The sequence below is a fragment of the Oncorhynchus masou genome, chromosome 29, assembly GCF_036934945.1.
Source record: "Oncorhynchus masou masou isolate Uvic2021 chromosome 29, UVic_Omas_1.1, whole genome shotgun sequence".
Classification (NCBI taxonomy): Eukaryota; Metazoa; Chordata; class Actinopteri; order Salmoniformes; family Salmonidae; genus Oncorhynchus; species Oncorhynchus masou.
In genome coordinates this window covers 92,134,541-92,157,736 of record NC_088240.1, presented here as the reverse complement: position 1 = coordinate 92,157,736, position 23,196 = coordinate 92,134,541, and the positions used below count along the sequence as shown (strand labels likewise).

The window sequence follows — 23,196 nt, the reverse complement described above, 5'->3', positions numbered from 1 at the left end:
AATGACGGTAAGATATTCCGTTTGGAATCAACACCCAAAACAATGACTTCAGGCTACTTGATGAATCTATCTGTATAACTTAGAATTCAGGGCTCTGACATATTCCATCTGGAGTCTAGAAATCTCTCCCAATGAACCCTAGATCACAACACTCGATCTGAATATCTTCACTGAACAAGGACATTACTGCTGTGGTTGTTTAGAATTTGGTGGTCCAGTGTGTTTGTGTGTGTGTGTGTGTGTGTGTGTGTGTGTGTGTGTGTGTGTGTGTGTGTGTGTGTGTGTGTGTGTGTGTGTGTGTGTGTGTGTGTGTGTGTGTGTGTGTGTGTGTGTGTGTGTGTGTGTGTGCGTGCGTGCCTGCGCATATGTGTACCTGAGTGCCTGTGTGTGAAACAGAGAGCGAGAGAGAGAACGAGAGAGAACGAGAGAGTGACTGAGAGAGAGCGTGAGAGAGTCAGAGAGAGAGAGAGCGTGAGAGAGAGCGTGAGAGAGAGCGTGAGAGAGAGCGTGAGAGAGTGGGTGAGAGACAGCGTGAGAGAGAGAGCGTGAGAGAGAGCGTGAGAGAGAGAGCGTGAGAGAGAGCGTGAGAGAGTGAGTGAGAGAGAGAGTGAGACAGAGAGAGAGAGAGAGACAGAAAGAGAGACAGAGAGAGAGAGAGAGAGAGAGAGAGAGAGAGAGAGAGAGAGAGAGAGAGAGAGAGAGAGAGAGAGAGACAGAGAGAGAGAGAGAGAGAGAGAGAGAGAGAGAGACAGAGAGAGAGAGAGAGAGAGAGACAGAGAGAGTTGCTGTTCAATACAGTAATATAACACTATTGCATTATATTTAATAGAATGACTGGACAGTAATTAGTTGAATTGATAAGACATCCGAACCTAAATCGAAGTTGAATATAAAATAATAAACAGAGGATACTTTGACAATAGTCTAAATATATCTCCTCAGGACACGTTGACAACAGTCTAAATATATCACCTCAGGACACATTGACAACAGCCTAAATATAACACCTCAGGACACGTTGACAACAGTCTAAATATAACACCTCAGGACACCTCAGGACACGTTGACAACAGTCTAAATATATCACCTCAGGACACGTTGACAACAGTCTAAATATATCACCTCAGGACACCTCAGGACACGTTGACAACAGTCTAAATATATCACCTCGGGACACCTCAGGACACGTTGACAACAGTCTAAATATATCACCTCAGGACACCTCAGGACACCTTGACAACAGTCTAAATATATCACCTCAGGACACGTTGACAACAGTCTAAATATATCACCTCAGGACAAATTGACAACAGTCTAAATATATCACCTCAGGACACGTTGACAACAGTCTAAATATAACACCTCAGGACACGTTGACAACAGTCTAAATATATCACCTCAGGACACGTTGACAACAGTCTAAATATATCACCTCAGGACACGTTGACAACAGTCTAAATATATCACCTTAGGACACGTTGACAACAGTCTAAATATAACACCTCAGGGCACGTAGACAACCGTCTAAATATATCACCTCAGGACACCTCAGGACACGTTGACAACAGTCTAAATATAACACCTCAGGACACGTTGACAACAGTCTAAATATATCACCTCAGGACACCTCAGGACACGTTGACAACAGTCTAAATATATCACCTCAGGACACGTTGACAACAGTCTAAATATATCACCTCAGGACACGTTGACAACAGTCTAAATATAACACCTCAGGACACGTTGACAACAGTCTAAATATAACACCTCAGGACACGTTGACAACAGTCTAAATATAACACCTCAGGACACGTTGACAACAGTCTAAATATATCACCTCAGGACACGTTGACAACAGTCTAAATATAACACCTCAGGACACGTTGACAACAGTCTAAATATAACACCTCAGGACACGTTGACAACAGTCTAAATATAACACCTCAGGACACGTTGACAACAGTCTAAATATATCACCTCAGGACACCTCAGGACACGTTGACAACAGTCTAAATATATCACCTCAGGACACGTTGACAACAGTCTAAATATAACACCTCAGGACACGTTGACAACAGTCTAAATATAACACCTCAGGACACGTTGACAACAGTCTAAATATAACACCTCAGGACACGTTGACAACAGTCTAAATATATCACCTCAGGACACCTCAGGACACGTTGACAACAGTCTAAATATATCACCTCAGGACACGTTGACAACAGTCTAAATATAACACCTCAGGACACGTTGACAACAGTCTAAATATAACACCTCAGGACACGTTGACAACAGTCTAAATATAACACCTCAGGACACGTTGACAACAGTCTAAATATATCACCTCAGGACACCTCAGGACACGTTGACAACAGTCTAAATATAACACCTCAGGACACGTTGACAACAGTCTAAATATATCACCTCAGGACACCTCAGGACACGTTGACAACAGTCTAAATATATCACCTCAGGACACGTTGACAACAGTCTAAATATAACACCTCAGGACACATTGACAACAGTCTAAATATAACACCTCAGGACACGTTGACAACAGTCTAAATATAACACCTCAGGACACCTCAGGACACGTTGACAACAGTCTAAATATATCACCTCAGGACACGTTGACAACAGTCTAAATATAACACCTCAGGACACGTTGACAACAGTCTAAATATATCACCTCAGGACACCTCAGGACACGTTGACAACAGTCTAAATATAACACCTCAGGACACGTTGACAACAGTCTAAATATATCACCTCAGGACACGTTGACAACAGTCTAAATATAACACCTCAGGACACGTTGACAACAGTCTAAATATATCACCTCAGGACACCTCAGGACACGTTGACAACAGTCTAAATATAACACCTCAGGACACGTTGACAACAGTCTAAATATATCACCTCAGGACACGTTGACAACAGTCTAAATATAACACCTCAGGACACGTTGACAACAGTCTAAATATAACACCTCAGGACACGTTGACAACAGTCTAAATATAACACCTCAGGACACGTTGACAACAGTCTAAATATATCACCTCAGGACACCTCAGGACACGTTGACAACAGTCTAAATATATCACCTCAGGACACGTTGACAACAGTCTAAATATAACACCTCAGGACACGTTGACAACAGTCTAAATATAACACCTCAGGACACGTTGACAACAGTCTAAATATAACACCTCAGGACACGTTGACAACAGTCTAAATATATCACCTCAGGACACCTCAGGACACGTTGACAACAGTCTAAATATATCACCTCAGGACACGTTGACAACAGTCTAAATATAACACCTCAGGACACGTTGACAACAGTCTAAATATAACACCTCAGGACACGTTGACAACAGTCTAAATATAACACCTCAGGACACGTTGACAACAGTCTAAATATATCACCTCAGGACACCTCAGGACACGTTGACAACAGTCTAAATATAACACCTCAGGACACGTTGACAACAGTCTAAATATATCACCTCAGGACACCTCAGGACACGTTGACAACAGTCTAAATATATCACCTCAGGACACGTTGACAACAGTCTAAATATAACACCTCAGGACACATTGACAACAGCCTAAATATAACACCTCAGGACACCTCAGGACACGTTGACAACAGTCTAAATATATCACCTCAGGACACGTTGACAACAGTCTAAATATAACACCTCAGGACACGTTGACAACAGTCTAAATATAACACCTCAGGACACGTTGACAACAGTCTAAATATAACACCTCAGGACACGTTGACAACAGTCTAAATATAACACCTCAGGACACGTTGACAACAGTCTAAATATATCACCTCAGGACACGTTGACAACAGTCTAAATATATCACCTCAGGACACGTTGACAACAGTCTAAATATAACACCTCAGGACACGTTGACAACAGTCTAAATATATCACCTCAGGACACGTTGACAACAGTCTAAATATAACACCTCAGGACACGTTGACAACAGTCTAAATATATCACCTCAGGACACGTTGACAACAGTCTAAATATATCACCTCAGGACACCTCAGGACACGTTGACAACAGTCTAAATATAACACCTCAGGACACGTTGACAACAGTCTAAATATAACACCTCAGGACACGTTGACAACAGTCTAAATATATCACCTCAGGACACCTCAGGACACGTTGACAACAGTCTAAATATATCACCTCAGGACACGTTGACAACAGTCTAAATATAACACCTCAGGACACGTTGACAACAGTCTAAATATAACACCTCAGGACACGTTGACAACAGTCTAAATATAACACCTCAGGACACGTTGACAACAGTCTAAATATATCACCTCAGGACATCTCAGGACACGTTGACAACAGTCTAAATATATCACCTCAGGACACGTTGACAACAGTCTAAATATAACACCTCAGGACACGTTGACAACAGTCTAAATATAACACCTCAGGACACGTTGACAACAGTCTAAATATAACACCTCAGGACACATTGACAACAGTCTAAATATATCACCTCAGGACACCTCAGGACACGTTGACAACAGTCTAAATATATCACCTCAGGACACGTTGACAACAGTCTAAATATATCACCTCAGGACACCTCAGGACACGTTGACAACAGTCTAAATATAACACCTCAGGACACGTTGACAACAGTCTAAATATATCACCTCAGGACACCTCAGGACACGTTGACAACAGTCTAAATATAACACCTCAGGACACGTTGACAACAGTCTAAATATATCACCTCAGGACACCTCAGGACACGTTGACAACAGTCTAAATATATCACCTCAGGACACGTTGACAACAGTCTAAATATAACACCTCAGGACACGTTGACAACAGTCTAAATATAACACCTCAGGACACATTGACAACAGTCTAAATATATCACCTCAGGACACCTCAGGACACGTTGACAACAGTCTAAATATAACACCTCAGGACACGTTGACAACAGTCTAAATATATCACCTCAGGACACCTCAGGACACGTTGACAACAGTCTAAATATATCACCTCAGGACACGTTGACAACAGTCTAAATATAACACCTCAGGACACGATGACAACAGTCTAAATATAACACCTCAGGACACGATAGCCCAAATAAGCAGTATGATTCTTCACAGTGAGATGTTTCATTAAACAATAAATTATACATCTGCCATTTGTGCATTTACATTTTCATAACAGAAATATTTGCCAATATTGTATCGTGCAATGTGTTGTTTTTTGCTAGCTGAGATGAGTGAGATTTGTTTTGTTTAATAAACTATCAACAAGTCAATCTGTTGTTAAGAAAATCTGTGTGTGTATGAATCATTATTAATCTCTGTGAGAGTATGAATGATTTTTAATCTGTGTGGGTGTGAATGATTATTAATCTGTGTGGGTGTGAATGATTATTAATCTGTGTGGGTGTGAATGATTTTTAATCTGTGTGGGCGTGAATGATTTTTAATCTGTGTGGGTGTGAATGATTATTATTCTGTGTGGGTGTGAATGACTTTTAATCTGTGTGGGCGTGAATGATTATTAATCTGTGTGGGTGTGAATGATTATTAATCTGTGTGGGCGTGAATGATTATTAATCTGTGTGGGCGTGAATGATTATTAATCTGTGTGGGCGTGAATGATTTTTAATCTGTGTGGGCGTGAATGATTTTTAATCTGTGTGGGCGTGAATGATTATTAATCTGTGTGGGTGTGAATGATTTTTAATCTCTGTGAGAGTGTGAATCATTATTAATCTGTGTGGGTGTGAATGATTATTAATCTGTGTGTGTGTGAGAATGATTTTTCTCAAACTTTAATCGACAGGTTTGTTTATTAAATCTCAATCATAATTGTTCCTTTTAAATACCCTTTAACTGCAGTTAGATTGAATTTTTATTTGCTAGCGTTAATTTCCTGCCTGATACTTTGTTTCCAACATTACAAATCCGTATCAGCCAGCCAGATCCAGTGGCTGTTTACAAATGGCCCTTTTCTGTTTATCTCCACAATTACATTATCTAAACTGAGTTTCTGGCTGGATCCCATTATCTAAACTGAGTTTCTGGCTGATTCCAAAGAGCTGAAATCCATCACAGAGAATAACAGCAGCTGAGCTGTTGTTCTGTATTCCACTGTCCATACAACACCTCATCTCCAGTCCTGACTGCATACAACACCATTTAAAATGTCTGATTTGTTTACTTCATTTCTGATGATTGTTTATTTCACTTGCTTTGGTAATGTAAACATACGGTACCCCATGCCAATGAAGATCACTTAAAAATGTATTTAATTGATTTGAATTGAAAGAAAGAGAGAGGGAGATAAAAAAAACTCCAGTCTTGAGTGCATGCAACAGCTTTTAGATCCACCATGGAGCAGTGTGAAGGGAGAAGAGATGGTTCCTCAACATGATGTGAAGGGAGAAGAGATGGTTCTACAACATGATGTGAAGGGAGAAGAGATGGTTCCTCAACATGGTGTGAATGGAGAAGAGATGGTTCCTCAACATGCTGTGAAGGGAGAAGAGATGGTTCTACAACATGCTGTGAAGGGAGAAGAGATGGTTCCTCAACATGGTGTGAATGGAGAAGAGATGGTTCCTCAACATGCTGTGAAGGGAGAAGAGATGGTTCTACAACATGCTGTGAATGGAGAAGAGATGGTTCCTCAACATGCTGTGAAGGGAGAAGAGATGGTTCTACAACATGATGTGAAGGGAGAAGAGATGGTTCTACAACATGATGTGAAGGGAGAAGAGATGGTTCCTCAACATGCTGTGAAGGAAGAAGAGATGGTTCTACTATATGATGTGAAGGGAGAAGAGATGGTTCTACAACATGATGTGAAGGAAGAAGAGATGGTTCCTCAACATAGTGTGAAGGGAGAAGAGATGGTTCTACAACATGATGTGAAGGGAGAAGAGATGGTTCCTCAACATGGCGTGAAGGGAGAAGAGATGGTTCCTCAACATGGTGTGAAGGGAGAAGAGATGGTTCTACTATATGATGTGAAGGGAGAAGAGATGGTTCCTCAACATGATGTGAAGGGAGAAGAGATGGTTCCTCAACATGGCGTGAAGGGAGAAGAGATGGTTCTACTATATGATGTGAAGGGAGAAGAGATGGTTCCTCAACATGATGTGAAGGGAGAAGAGATGGTTCCTCAACATGGCGTGAAGGGAGAAGAGATGGTTCCTCAACATGGTGTGAAGGGAGAAGAGATGGTTCTACTATATGATGTGAAGGGAGAAGAGATGGTTCCTCAACATGATGTGAAGGGAGAAGAGATGGTTCCTCAACATGGTGTGAAGGGAGAAGAGATGGTTCTACTATATGATGTGAAGGGAGAAGAGATGGTTCTACAACATGATGTGAAGGGAGAAGAGATGGTTCCTCAACATGCTGTGAAGGGAGAAGAGATGGTTCTACAACATGGTGTGAAGGGAGAAGAGATGGTTCTACTATATGATGTGAAGGAAGAAGAGATGGTTCTACAACATGGTGTGAAGGGAGAAGAGATGGTTCTACTATATGATGTGAAGGAAGAAGAGATGGTTCCTCAACATGGTGTTAAAGGAGTAGAGATGGTTCCTCAACATGGTGTGAAGGGAGAAGAGATGGTTCTACTATATGATGTGAAGGGAGAAGAGATGGTTCCTTAACATGGTGTGAAGGGAGAAGTGATGGTTCCTCAAAATAGTGTGAAGGGAGAAGAGATGGTTCCTCAACATGGCGTGAAGGGAGAAGAGATGGTTCCTCAACATGGTGTGAAGGGAGAAGAGATGGTTCTACTATATGATGTGAAGGGAGAAGAGATGGTTCCTCAACATGGTGTGAAGGGAGAAGAGATGGTTCCTCAACATGGTGTGAAGGGAGAAGAGATGGTTCTACAACATGGTGTGAAGGGAGAAGAGATGGTTCCTCAACATGGTGTGAAGGGAGAAGAGATGGTTCCTCAACATGATGTGAAGGAAGAAGAGATGGTTCTACAACATGGTGTGAAGGGAGAAGAGATGGTTCTACTATATGATGTGAAGGAAGAAGAGATGGTTCTACAACATGGTGTGAAGGGAGAAGAGATGGTTCTACTATATGATGTGAAGGAAGAAGAGATGGTTCCTCAACATGGTGTTAAAGGAGTAGAGATGGTTCCTCAACATGGTGTGAAGGGAGAAGAGATGGTTCTACTATATGATGTGAAGGGAGAAGAGATGGTTCCTTAACATGGTGTGAAGGGAGAAGTGATGGTTCCTCAAAATAGTGTGAAGGGAGAAGAGATGGTTCCTCAACATGGCGTGAAGGGAGAAGAGATGGTTCCTCAACATGGTGTGAAGGGAGAAGAGATGGTTCTACTATATGATGTGAAGGGAGAAGAGATGGTTCCTCAACATGGTGTGAAGGGAGAAGAGATGGTTCCTCAACATGGTGTGAAGGGAGAAGAGATGGTTCTACAACATGGTGTGAAGGGAGAAGAGATGGTTCCTCAACATGGTGTGAAGGGAGAAGAGATGGTTCTACAACATGTTGTGAAGGGAGAAGAGATGGTTCCTCAACATGGTGTGAAGGGAGAAGAGATGGTTCTACTATATGATGTGAAGGGAGAAGAGATGGTTCCTCAACATGGTGTGAAGGGAGAATAGATGGTTCCTCAACATGGTGTGAAGGGAGAAGAGATGGTTCTACAACATGGTGTAAAGGGAGAAGAGATGGTTCCTCAACATGCTGTGAAGGGAGAAGAGATGGTTCTACAACATGGTGTGAAGGGAAAAGAGATGGTTCTACTATATGATGTGAAGGGAGAAGAGGTGGTTCCTCAACATGGTGTGAAGGGAGAAGAGATGGTTCTACAACATGGTGTGAAGGGAGAAGAGATGGTTCCTCGACATGCTGTGAAGGGAGAAGAGATGGTTCTACAACATGGTGTGAAGGGAGAAGAGATGGTTCTACTATATGATGTGAAGGGAGAAGAGATGGTTCCTCAACATGGTGTGAAGGGAGTAGAGATGGTTCCTCAACATGGTGTGAAGGGAGAAGAGATGGTTCTACTATATGATGTGAAGGGAGAAGAGATGGTTCTACAACATGGTGTGAAGGGAGAAGTGATGGTTCCTCAAAATAGTGTGAAGGGAGAAGAGATGGTTCCTCAACATGGCGTGAAGGGAGAAGAGATGGTTCTACAACATGATGTGAAGGGAGAAGAGATGGTTCTACAACATGATGTGAAGGGAGAAGAGATGGTTCCTCAACATGCTGTGAAGGAAGAAGAGATGGTTCTACTATATGATGTGAAGGGAGAAGAGATGGTTCTACAACATGATGTGAAGGAAGAAGAGATGGTTCCTCAACATAGTGTGAAGGGAGAAGAGATGGTTCTACAACATGATGTGAAGGGAGAAGAGATGGTTCCTCAACATGGCGTGAAGGGAGAAGAGATGGTTCCTCAACATGGTGTGAAGGGAGAAGAGATGGTTCTACTATATGATGTGAAGGGAGAAGAGATGGTTCCTCAACATGATGTGAAGGGAGAAGAGATGGTTCCTCAACATGGCGTGAAGGGAGAAGAGATGGTTCTACTATATGATGTGAAGGGAGAAGAGATGGTTCCTCAACATGATGTGAAGGGAGAAGAGATGGTTCCTCAACATGGCGTGAAGGGAGAAGAGATGGTTCCTCAACATGGTGTGAAGGGAGAAGAGATGGTTCTACTATATGATGTGAAGGGAGAAGAGATGGTTCCTCAACATGATGTGAAGGGAGAAGAGATGGTTCCTCAACATGGTGTGAAGGGAGAAGAGATGGTTCTACTATATGATGTGAAGGGAGAAGAGATGGTTCTACAACATGATGTGAAGGGAGAAGAGATGGTTCCTCAACATGCTGTGAAGGGAGAAGAGATGGTTCTACAACATGGTGTGAAGGGAGAAGAGATGGTTCTACTATATGATGTGAAGGAAGAAGAGATGGTTCTACAACATGGTGTGAAGGGAGAAGAGATGGTTCTACTATATGATGTGAAGGAAGAAGAGATGGTTCCTCAACATGGTGTTAAAGGAGTAGAGATGGTTCCTCAACATGGTGTGAAGGGAGAAGAGATGGTTCTACTATATGATGTGAAGGGAGAAGAGATGGTTCCTTAACATGGTGTGAAGGGAGAAGTGATGGTTCCTCAAAATAGTGTGAAGGGAGAAGAGATGGTTCCTCAACATGGCGTGAAGGGAGAAGAGATGGTTCCTCAACATGGTGTGAAGGGAGAAGAGATGGTTCTACTATATGATGTGAAGGGAGAAGAGATGGTTCCTCAACATGGTGTGAAGGGAGAAGAGATGGTTCCTCAACATGGTGTGAAGGGAGAAGAGATGGTTCTACAACATGGTGTGAAGGGAGAAGAGATGGTTCCTCAACATGGTGTGAAGGGAGAAGAGATGGTTCCTCAACATGATGTGAAGGAAGAAGAGATGGTTCTACAACATGGTGTGAAGGGAGAAGAGATGGTTCTACTATATGATGTGAAGGAAGAAGAGATGGTTCTACAACATGGTGTGAAGGGAGAAGAGATGGTTCTACTATATGATGTGAAGGAAGAAGAGATGGTTCCTCAACATGGTGTTAAAGGAGTAGAGATGGTTCCTCAACATGGTGTGAAGGGAGAAGAGATGGTTCTACTATATGATGTGAAGGAGAAGAGATGGTTCCTTAACATGGTGTGAAGGGAGAAGTGATGGTTCCTCAAAATAGTGTGAAGGGAGAAGAGATGGTTCCTCAACATGGCGTGAAGGGAGAAGAGATGGTTCCTCAACATGGTGTGAAGGGAGAAGAGATGGTTCTACTATATGATGTGAAGGGAGAAGAGATGGTTCCTCAACATGGTGTGAAGGGAGAAGAGATGGTTCCTCAACATGGTGTGAAGGGAGAAGAGATGGTTCTACAACATGGTGTGAAGGGAGAAGAGATGGTTCCTCAACATGGTGTGAAGGGAGAAGAGATGGTTCTACAACATGTTGTGAAGGGAGAAGAGATGGTTCCTCAACATGGTGTGAAGGGAGAAGAGATGGTTCTACTATATGATGTGAAGGGAGAAGAGATGGTTCCTCAACATGGTGTGAAGGGAGAATAGATGGTTCCTCAACATGGTGTGAAGGGAGAAGAGATGGTTCTACAACATGGTGTAAAGGGAGAAGAGATGGTTCCTCAACATGCTGTGAAGGGAGAAGAGATGGTTCTACAACATGGTGTGAAGGGAAAAGAGATGGTTCTACTATATGATGTGAAGGGAGAAGAGGTGGTTCCTCAACATGGTGTGAAGGGAGAAGAGATGGTTCTACAACATGGTGTGAAGGGAGAAGAGATGGTTCCTCGACATGCTGTGAAGGGAGAAGAGATGGTTCTACAACATGGTGTGAAGGGAGAAGAGATGGTTCTACTATATGATGTGAAGGGAGAAGAGATGGTTCCTCAACATGGTGTGAAGGGAGTAGAGATGGTTCCTCAACATGGTGTGAAGGGAGAAGAGATGGTTCTACTATATGATGTGAAGGGAGAAGAGATGGTTCTACAACATGGTGTGAAGGGAGAAGTGATGGTTCCTCAAAATAGTGTGAAGGGAGAAGAGATGGTTCCTCAACATGGCGTGAAGGGAGAAGAGATGGTTCTACAACATGGTGTGAAGGGAGAAGAGATGGTTCTACAACATGGTGTGAAGGGAGAAGAGATGGTTCCTCAACATGGTGTGAAGGGAGAAGAGATGGTTCTACAACATGTTGTGAAGGGAGAAGAGATGGTTCCTCAACATGGTGTGAAGGGAGAAGAGATGGTTCTATAACATGGTGTGAAGGGAGAAGAGATGGTTCTACTATATGATGTGAAGGGAGAAGAGATGGTTCTACAACATGGTGTGAAGGGAGAAGAGATGGTTCTACTATATGATGTGAAGGGAGAAGAGATGGTTCCTCAACATGGTGTGAAGGGAGAAGAGATGGTTCTACAACATGGTGTGAAGGGAGAAGAGATGGTTCTACAACATGGTGTGAAGGGAGAAGAGATGGTTCTACTATATGATGTGAAGGGAGAAGAGATGGTTCTACAACATGGTGTGAAGGGAGAAGAGATGGTTCTACTATATGATGTGAAGGGAGAAGAGATGGTTCCTCAACATGGTGTGAAGGGAGAAGAGATGGTTCTACAACATGGTGTGAAGGGAGAAGAGATGGTTCTACAACATGGTGTGAAGGGAGAAGAGATGGTTCTACTATATGATGTGAAGGGAGAAGAGATGGTTCTACAACATGGTGTGAAGGGAGAAGAGATGGTTCTACTATATGATGTGAAGGGAGAAGAGATGGTTCCTCAACATGGTGTGAAGGGAGAATAGATGGTTCTACTATATGATGTGAAGGGAGAAGAGATGGTTCCTCAACATAGTGTGAAGGGAGAAGAGATGGTTCTCCAACATGGTGTGAAGGGAGTAGTGATGGTTCCTCAACACGATGTGAAGGGAGCTCTACAGCCACTTGAGAGATGAAGAACCTGTGGGGCAGGATAATGCCTTCTCTCCATGAAGATAGTGTATAATTACACAGACAAACTGCCCTGGTTTACATAATCACACTACAGCTAGCTAGCTACAAGTCATTGTGACAGTCCCCCCCCCCCCACTCTCTTCTCCACCTCTCTCTCTCCATCTTTCTCTTTCTCTCCCTCTCTCTTCTCCACCTCTCCTCTCTCTCTCTTTCCCCCCACTCTCTTCTCCACCTCTCTCTCTCCATCTTTCTCTTTCTCTCCCTCTCTCTTCTCCACCTCTCCTCTCTCTCTTTCCCCCCACTCTCTTCTCCGTCTCTCTGTCTCTCTCTTTCCCTCCCTCTCTCTTCTCCACCTCTCTCTCTCTCCATCTTTCTCTTTCTCTCCCTCTCTCTTCTCCACCTCTCCTCTCTCTCTCTTTCCCCCACTCTCTTCTCCGTCTCTCTCTCTCTCTGTCTCTCTCTTTCCCCCCCACTCTCTTCTCCACCTCTCTCTCTCTCCGTCTCTCTCTTTCCCTCCCTCTCGATCACTGAATAGATTAACCCACTCCCAGATTACTGGTAATTATTTGCTGGAGCTCAGGGAGGAACTTGCTTTTCCTTGTTAAGCCCCGTGGCATTGGTCCCACTCCCAACCACAGAGAGAGAGAGAGGGGGGGGCTAGAGAGAGAGAGGGGGGGTAGAGAGAGAGGGGGGGGGCTAGAGAGAGAGAGGGGGGAGAAAGGGAGAAAGAGAGAGAGAGAGAGAGAGAGAGAGAGAGAGGGGGGGGGGCTAGAGAGAGAGGGGGGGGGCTAGAGAGAGAGAGAGAGAGAGAGAGAGAGAGAGAGAGAGAGAGAGAGAGAGAGAGGGGGGGGGCTAGAGAGAAAGCGAGGGGGGAGAAAGGGAGAAAGAGAGAGGGAGATAGAGATAGTCAGATGGAGTCAGAGAGATAGATAGAAAGAGAAATTGTATGTGTGTGTGTGTGTGTGTGTGTGAGAGAGAGAGAGAGAGAGAGAGAGAGAGAGAGAGAGAGAGAGAGAGTGATATTATCTATCTGACTCTCTCTCTCTCTCTGAGAGAGAGAGAGAGAGAGAGAGAGAGAGAGAGAGAGAGAGAGAGAGAGAGAGAGAGAGAGAGAGAGAGAGAGAGAGAGAGAGAGAGAGAGAGAGAGAGAGAGAGAGAGAGAGAGTCAGATAGAGTCAGATAGAGTCATAGAGATAGAGAGAAAGAGAAGATGGCCAAACAGAGATGGATATGGGGGCCTGGCCTGCCCTTGGCGTCATGCTAGCTGGGCCATCTTCCTAATCCTAGGTGCTCTTCAGACCCCTCTAGGTAATGCAGTCATGCATCACCAAATCTGCATCAAGTGTCAATCCAGTAGCTGAAGGGCTGTTTGAAGTCTCCTCTCTCTTCTCCTTCTCTGTCTTGTCTTTCCAATGTGGGTGGTGATGAAACCCTGATGGAGGCAGGCAACACATTCATCCACCCCCAGTAGACAGACAGCAGAAATGACTGCAGGGGGGGGATCCACATGTACACTGGTATCTGCACTATACTGTATCAGGATCACAACGCATCTCAGAGTATATGAAGTAGCTACGGGGGTTAGTGAGGATCATATTTCATCTGCTCTAGAAGTGAGTAAGGAGTGAAACTCAGTGATGTAACTGGACTCATTGTAGATAATGGTGTTGTTGACATAATGCATACAGAAGCATGATGAAGTGTCACGGATACACATGGAGTGGCAATTAGCTTGCCCTTGATCTTAATTAATTCCATTATAATACGCATATTATAGAAAATATCACATATTGTCCAACATTTGCGGGTGAACAATATGCCTACGCGCAACAATTAGTTTTGGTTAAAAAAAACAAGGTGTTTTTTGTTGTTGTTCAAAAGTGGGTAAAATGAAATTTGCTGATGTGACTTGAAATGGGGTTCTCAACCAAATAGCAGATGTCGAGAGAGTCTCGTTTAAATAGGCTCATTTTCCTGCCTCCAAATACAACATGTTAATCTGTAGCCTACCACCGCAACACACCGTAGGCTGTGACATAGCTTATTTTTTTAATTTTACATCACGGGACAATTCCCCCTAGCAGGTAACTAGATAGTCTCAAAGTTGTTGTTTTTCAGAAATAAAGATTCATCCATTCGTTCTCTAATTGTATAATATCGGGGCCATTCACTATTAGTGGTCGCGGCGTCACTATCAGAATACTAAACAGCGCACCTAAAGTCAACCTGGAGGCGCTGGCAGGTCTGTGACCAACATTCGATACTTCGGTTCCATATCGTTGTTCATTAACCTACTACACGACCCCGTAAAGGTTCTTAACCAGAGGTTCAGGAGGAAATGCACGAGATCCACAAGACTAAACCCCGCAACAACAACAAAAAAAGAGCACAAAATGACCCATCATGTAAAATGTGGTTATTGTAAGTTAATACAAAATATCGTGATGTATTATATTACAAAACTGCAGTGCATGGTCGTTACTCAAGTCAGTCACAATCCACGAGTTACTAACCAAAGCAGCTCACGTATGCTATTCGGATGAGTGTACTGCAAGAATATCTATCGAGACTCCGCTCAAAGCCTGCATTGAGCGCAGCCGAAGAAAAATGCGTCCCTGGCACTCCATCCAAAAACCCTTGCATTTTCCGCGCACGTCCATAAAGCTACAATCGATTTTCCTCCGGACCCAAAAATAAAGCAGAACCAGAAGAAATACTGCAATGACGTACCTTTCACACACGAGAACATCATTGAAAACATGAGATTCCAGAATATAATTCCAGTTCTAATCCTCATGGTTCTAGATTGAACTAAATCCGTCCGGCAGCATTTAACGCTTCTTCTATTGATCATGTCAGATAGTTCGATAGATCCCGCGTAGTATCCGTCTCTATGCACAGTTTTCATATTTACAACTAAACATGTATTTAGGTTGGGAAGTATTCCTTTTCAGCCAGAGACAACAATCCGTAGTGCCATGCCAGACGCTGAGAACGAAGCTAAAAGTGAACAGTGGATTTGAGGATAGCACAGCAGCGGCAGCAACCTTGATGTGGACTCAACCATCTCGCCGAGAGGGGCATCAAGTATAATCTCTGGCGTGTTCTTGTCTATCGCTGTATCTCCCTGCACCTCGCTGCCTCTCTGCTCTGGCTCTGCTCTGCTCAAACCTCCGCGATGGATAGCTGTGCTTCAGAATGCTGCCGTATCAATCGGGCCATTGAACTGGACTCCGTTCATTTGCAAGCTGCTGAACAAATCATTACCTCAATAGAAAACCCAATACAAGCACACGTGTATAAAACCAATGAGAGATAATGGCAGCGTGTTGTTTTGGGGGCAGCTGGATGTAAAGGCTTGACAGCAATGTCATTCTAAAAAAAAGCTGAAGAAACAAACCCGCCTGCTAGGCAACAGCAGAACTATCATTTATTGTCGCTGATGAGAATCACATTTGCAATACAAAGACGAGATGATTATTGTAACGAATGCTGAACTGCACGAGGCAAGAGTTCTTCTGCCCTCTGCAGGTTTTAGTAGTCACTTTAAACGGGAAGTGAATGCTGTGATTTAAATCGTCGTAACTGAAACAGCACACCAAACTATTCCATCATTCGTTGTGAAGGGTTAGCCTATTTCTATGACGTTTTGGGAAGAAAGGTCTGTCAGTCTGATGCCTATGACGTGTTAATTTAACGTTTTAGTAGCTTGAAATGTTCTAAGTGAATCAAACGAAGTGAATCTGAGTTCTTGTTAAGTTCATGCTGGGCGATACTTCTTGCCATAAAGCAACACAATCTCAAATTAAATTCGTGCAAATTTGTACAAAAAAACTATTTCAGCAGATTTCGTGCATTTTTGTTGTTGTTGTTGTTGTTGTTGCGTTTCTGTGTGGCTTAATTCGTGTGAAAAGACTCCAATTTTTGTGCTACTTAATTGGTAGGAAAATACATTTTGGAGGGTTATTAGATATTATGGTGTTCTACACTTTTTGACGTACCACGTTTATTTAGAATGCTATATAAATACACTTATATATACTGTGGATATAGATACTTTTGTACGTGTTTCCTCCAGAATCATCACAAGGTCCTTTGCTGTTGTTCAGGGATTGATTTGTACTTTTCGCACCAAAGTACATTCATCCCTTTGAGACAGAACACGTTTCCTTCTTGAGCGGTGTGACAGCTGTGTGGTCTCATGGTGTTTATACTTGCGTACTATTGTTTATACAGATGAAAGTGGTATCTTCAGGTGTTTGGAAATTGCTCCCAAGGATGAACCAGACTTGTGGAGATCTACAAAAAAAAATCTGAGGTCTTGGCTGATTTCTTTTGATTTTCTCATGATGTCAAGCAAAAACTAACTGAGTTTGAAGGTAGGCCTTGAAATACATCCACAGGTACACCTCCAATGGACTCAAATTATGTCAATTAGCCTATCAGAAGCTTCCAAAGCCCTGACATCATTTCCCAAGCTGTTTAAAGGCACAGTCAACTTAGTGTATGCAAACCTCTGACCCACTGAAATTGCGATACAGTGAATTATAAGTGAAATAATCTGTCTGTAAACAATTGTTGGAAAAATTACTTATGTCACGCACAAAGTAGATGTCCTAACCGACTTGCCAAATAAATTTGTGGAGTGGTTGAAAAACAAGTTTTAATGACTCCAACCTTTGTGTATGTAAACTTCCGACTTCAAACTGTATGTCGAATTCAGTGAGGGTTACCAGATTGGAGATTTTAAAAAATACAGATGTATTTATTATTATTTTTGTAACGATGAAGGTATATGTTTGGGGAATGAGGATACATTTTATGATGGGAAATTATACTACACACACACACACACACACACACAAGCACAACCACAAACACACACACACACACACACAAACACAAACACACACACACACACACAAACACACACACACACACACACACACACACACACACACACACACACACACACACACACACACACACACACACACACACACACACACACACACACACACACACACACACACACACACACACACAAACACACACACACACACTTTGTTTGTACTCATGTTATAGCCAACTCTTGACTTTTGTATTAATTATTTTTAATACAGTATTTGTATTTAGTTGATATGTATTCATTATCTTTAACTGGTGAAATGTTTTTAGTTTCATGTTTCAGTAATGATTAACATGGTTAAAAAGTCTCAAGTCTCAAGGCTTTTGGTGTATTTGGCTGTTTTTATACACATTCTGTATTTCCACTGAAGAAAAAGCAACAATTAATCAACAAACTACTGTATATAAATGGGCGCTCCCCGCTATAAAACAGGAAATGTCTCTCTGTAAATAAATGGACGCTCCCCGCTATAAAACAGGAAATGTCTCTCTGTAAATAAATGGACGCTCCCTGCTATAAAACAGGAAATGTCTCTCTGTAAATAAATGGAGGCTACTTGTTATAAAACAGGAAATGTCTCTCTGTAAATAAATGGAGGCTACTTGTTATAAAGGCTACTTGTTATAAAGCAGGAAATGTCTCTCTGTAAATAAATGGAGGCTACTTGTTATAAAACAGGAAATGTCTCTCTGTAAATAAATGGAGGCTACTTGTTATAAAACAGGAAATGTCTCTCTGTAAATAAATGGAGGCTACCTGTTATAAAACAGGAAATGTCTCTCTGTAAATAAATGGAGGCTACCTGTTATAAAACAGGAAATGTCTCTCTGTAAATAAATGGAGGCTACTTGTTATAAAACAGGAAATGTCTCTCTGTAAATAAATGGAGGCTACTTGTTATAAAACAGGAAATGTCTCTCTGTAAATAAATGGAGGCAACTTGTTATAAAACAGGAAATGTCTCTCTGTAAATAAATGGAGGCTACTTGTTATAAAACAGGAAATGTCTGTAAATAAATGGAGGCTCTGTAAATAAATGGTAAATAAAGGCTACTTGTTATAAAACAGGAAATGTCTCTCTGTAAATAAATGGAGGCTACCTGTTATAAAACAGGAAATGTCTCTCTGTAAATAAATGGAGGCTACTTGTTATAAAACAGGAAATGTCTCTCTGTAAATAAATGGAGGCTACTTGTTATAAAACAGGAAATGTCTCTCTGTAAATAAATGGAGGCTACTTGTTATAAAACAGGAAATGTCTCTCTGTAAATAAATGGAGGCTACTTGTTATAAAACAGGAAATGTCTCTCTGTAAATAAATGGAGGCTACTTGTTATAAAACAGAAATGTCTCTCTGTAAATAAAAATGTTATAAAACTCTCTGTAAATAAATGGAGGCTACTTGTTATAAAACAGGAAATGTCTCTCTGTAAATAAAATAAATGGAAAGGCTACTTGTTATAAAACAGGAAATGTCTCTCTGTAAATAAATGGAGGCTACTTGTTATAAAACAGGAAAGGAAATGTCTCTCTGTAAATAAATGGAGGCTACTTGTTATAAAACAGGAAATGTCTCTCTGTAAATAAATGGAGGCTACTTGTTATAAAACAGGAAATGTCTCTCTGTAAATAAATGGAGGCTACTTGTTATAAAACAGGAAATGTCTCTCTGTAAATAAATGGAGGCTACTTGTTATAAAACAGGAAATGTCTCTCTGTAAATAAAAATGTTATAAAACTCTCTGTAAATAAATGGAGGCTACTTGTTATAAAACAGGAAATGTCTCTCTGTAAATAAATGGAGGCTACTTGTTATAAAACAGGAAATGGAAGGCTACTTGTTATAAAACAGGAAATGTCTCTCTGTAAATAAATGGAGGCTACTTGTTATAAAACAGGAAATGTCTCTCTGTAAATAAATGGAGGCTACTTGTTATAAAACAGGAAATGTCTCTCTGTAAATAAATGGAGGCTACTTGTTATAAAACAGGAAATGTCTCTCTGTAAATAAATGGAGGCTACTTGTTATAAAACAGGAAATGTCTCTCTGTAAATAAATGGAGGCTACTTGTTATAAAACAGGAAATGTCTCTCTGTAAATAAATGGAGGCTACTTGTTATAAAACAGGAAATGTCTCTCTGTAAATAAATGGAGGCTACTTGTTATAAAACAGGAAATGTCTCTCTGTAAATAAATGGAGGCTACTCTGTTATAAAACAGGAAATGTCTCTCTGTAAATAAATGGAGGCTACTTGTTATAAAACAGGAAATGTCTCTCTGTAAATAAATGGAGGCTACTTGTTATAAAACAGGAAATGTCTCTCTGTAAATAAATGGAGGCTACTTGTTATAAAACAGGAAATGTCTCTCTGTAAATAAATGGAGGCTACTTGTTATAAAACAGGAAATGTCTCTCTGTAAATAAATGGACTACTTGTTATAAAACAGGAAATGTCTCTCTGTAAATAAATGGAGGCTACTTGTTATAAAACAGGAAACTGTAAATAAATGTTATAAAACAGGAAATGTCTCTCTGTAAATAAATGGAGGCTACTTGTTATAAAACAGGAAATGTCTCTCTGTAAATAAATGGAGGCTACTTGTTATAAAACAGGAAATGTCTCTCTGTAAATAAATGGAGGCTCTTGTTATAAAACAGGAAATGTCTCTCTGTAAATAAATGGAGGCTACTTGTTATAAAACAGGAAATGTCTCTCTGTAAATAAATGGAGGCTACTTGTTATAAAACAGGAAATGTCTCTCTGTAAATAAATGGAGGCTACTTGTTATAAAACAGGAAATGTCTCTCTGTAAATAAATGGAGGCTACTTGTTATAAAACAGGAAATGTCTCTCTGTAAATAAATGGAGGCTACTTGTTATAAAACAGGAAATGTCTCTCTGTAAATAAATGGAGGCTACTTGTTATAAAACAGGAAATGTCTCTCTGTAAATAAATGGAGGCTACTTGTTATAAAACAGGAAATGTCTCTCTGTAAATAAATGGAGGCTACTTGTTATAAAACAGGAAATGTCTCTCTGTAAATAAATGGAGGCTACTTGTTATAAAACAGGAAATGTCTCTCTGTAAATAAATGGAGGCTACTTGTTATAAAAAACAGCTACTTGTTATAAAAATGTCTCTCTGTAAATAAATGGAGGCTACTTGTTATAAAACAGGAAATGTCTCTCTGTAAATAAATGGAGGCTACTTGTTATAAAACAGGAAATGTCTCTCTGTAAATAAATGGAGGCTACTTGTTATAAAACAGGAAATGTCTCTCTGTAAATAAATGGAGGCTACTTGTTATAAAACAGGAAATGTCTCTCTGTAAATAAATGGAGGCTACTTGTTATAAAACAGGAAATGTCTCTCTGTAAATAAATGGAGGCTACTTGTTATAAAACAGGAAATGTCTCTCTGTAAATAAATGGAGGCTACTTGTTATAAAACAGGAAATGTCTCTCTGTAAATAAATGGAGGCTACTTGTTATAAAACAGGAAATGTCTCTCTGTAAATAAATGGAGGCTACTTGTTATAAAACAGGAAATGTCTCTCTGTAAATAAATGTCTTGTTATAAAACAGGAAATGTCTCTCTGGTAAATAAATGGAGGCTACTTGTTATAAAACAGGAAATGTCTCTCTGTAAATAAATGGAGGCTACTTGTTATAAAACAGGAAATGTCTCTCTGTAAATAAATGCTACTTGTTATAAAACAGAAATGTCTCTCTGTAAATAAATGGAGGCTTGTTATAAAACAGGAAATGTCTCTCTGTAAATAAATGGAGTCTCTCTGCTACTTGTTATAAAACAGGAAATGTCTCTCTGTAAATAAATGGAGGCTACTTGTTATAAAACAGGAAATGTCTCTCTGTAAATAAATGGAGGCTACTTGTTATAAAAAGGAAATGTCTCTCTGTAAATAAATGGAGGCTACTTGTTATAAAACAGGAAATGTCTCTCAGTAAATAAATGGAGGCTACTTGTTATAAAACAGGAAATGTCTCTCTGTAAATAAATGGAGGCTACTTGTTATAAAACAGGAAATGTCTCTCTGTAAATAAATGGAGGCTACTTGTTATAAAACAGGAAATGTCTCTCTGTAAATAAATGGAGGCTACTTGTTATAAAACAGGAAATGTCTCTCTGTAAATAAATGGAGGCTACTTGTTATAAAACAGGAAATGTCTCTCTGTAAATAAATGGAGGCTACTTGTTATAAAACAGGAAATGTCTCTCTGTAAATAAATGGAGGCTACTTGTTATAAAACTGTAAATAAATGGAAATGTCTCTCTGTAAATAAATGGAGGCTACTTGTTATAAAACAGGAAATGTCTCTCTGTAAATAAATGGAGGCTACTTGTTATAAAAATGTAAATAAATGGAGGCTACTTGTTATAAAACAGGAAATGTCTCTCTGTAAATAAATGGAGGCTACTTGTTATAAAACAGGAAATGTCTCTCTGTAAATAAATGGAGGCTACTTGTTATAAAACAGGAAATGTCTCTCTGTAAATAAATGGAGGCTACTTGTTATAAAACAGGAAATGTCTCTCTGTAAATAAATGGAGGCTACTTGTTATAAAACAGGAAATGTCTCTCTGTAAATAAATGGAGGCTACTTGTTATAAAACAGGAAATGTCTCTCTGTAAATAAATGGAGGCTACTTGTTATAAAACAGGAAATGTCTCTCTGTAAATAAATGGAGGCTACTTGTTATAAAACAGGAAATGTCTCTCTGTAAATAAATGGAGGCTACTTGTTATAAAACAGGAAATGTCTCTCTGTAAATAAATGGAGGCTACTTGTTATAAAACAGGAAATGTCTCTCTGTAAATAAATGGAGGCTACTTGTTATAAAACAGGAAATGTCTCTCTGTAAATAAATGGAGGCTACTTGTTATAAAACTGTAAATAAATGGAGCTACTTGTTATAAAATGTCTCTCTGTAAATAAATGGAGGCTACTTGTTATAAAACAGGAAATGTCTCTCTGTAAATAAATGGAGGCTACTTGTTATAAAACAGGAAATGTCTCTCTGTAAATAAATGGAGAAATGCTACTTGTTATAAAACAGGAAATGTCTCTCTGTAAATAAATGGAGGCTACTTGTTATAAAACAGGAAATGTCTCTCTGTAAATAAATGGAGGCTACTTGTTATAAAACAGGAAATGTCTCTCTGTAAATAAATGGAGGCTACTTGTTATAAAACAGGAAATGTCTCTCTGTAAATAAATGGAGGCTACTTGTTATAAAAAAACTGTAAATAAATGGAGGCTACTTGTTATAAAACAGGAAATGTCTCTCTGTAAATAAATGGAGGCTACTTGTTATAAAACAGGAAATGTCTCTCTGTAAATAAATGGAGGCTACTTGTTATAAAACAGGAAATGTCTCTCTGTAAATAAATGGAGGCTACTTGTTATAAAACTCTCTGTAAATAAATGGAGGCTACTTGTTATAAAACAGGAAATGTCTCTCTGTAAATAAATGGAGGCTACTTGTTATAAAAGGCTACCTGTTATAAAACAGGAAATGTCTCTCTGTAAATAAATGGAGGCTACTTGTTATAAAACAGGAAATGTCTCTCTGTAAATAAATGGAGGCTACTTGTTATAAAACAGGAAATGTCTCTCTGTAAATAAATGCTACTTGTTATAAAACAGGAAATGTCTCTCTGTAAATAAATGGAGGCTTGTTATAAAACAGGAAATGTCTCTCTGTA

General features: G+C 40.3%; 1 protein-coding gene across 1 annotated transcript in view; it reads right to left on the bottom strand.

Moving 5' to 3' along the window:
- The window catches only part of LOC135520982 (CUB and sushi domain-containing protein 3-like), a 150,749-nt gene extending 134,645 nt beyond the window's left edge, over positions 1-16,104 (bottom strand). Inside the window, exon 1 of the mRNA XM_064946869.1 lies at positions 15,286-16,104. Coding sequence (XP_064802941.1) covers positions 15,286-15,463 — 178 coding nt within the window. The 5' untranslated portion in view covers positions 15,464-16,104. The remainder of the gene's footprint in view (positions 1-15,285) is intronic.
- Positions 16,105-23,196: the final 7,092 nt, after the last annotated feature.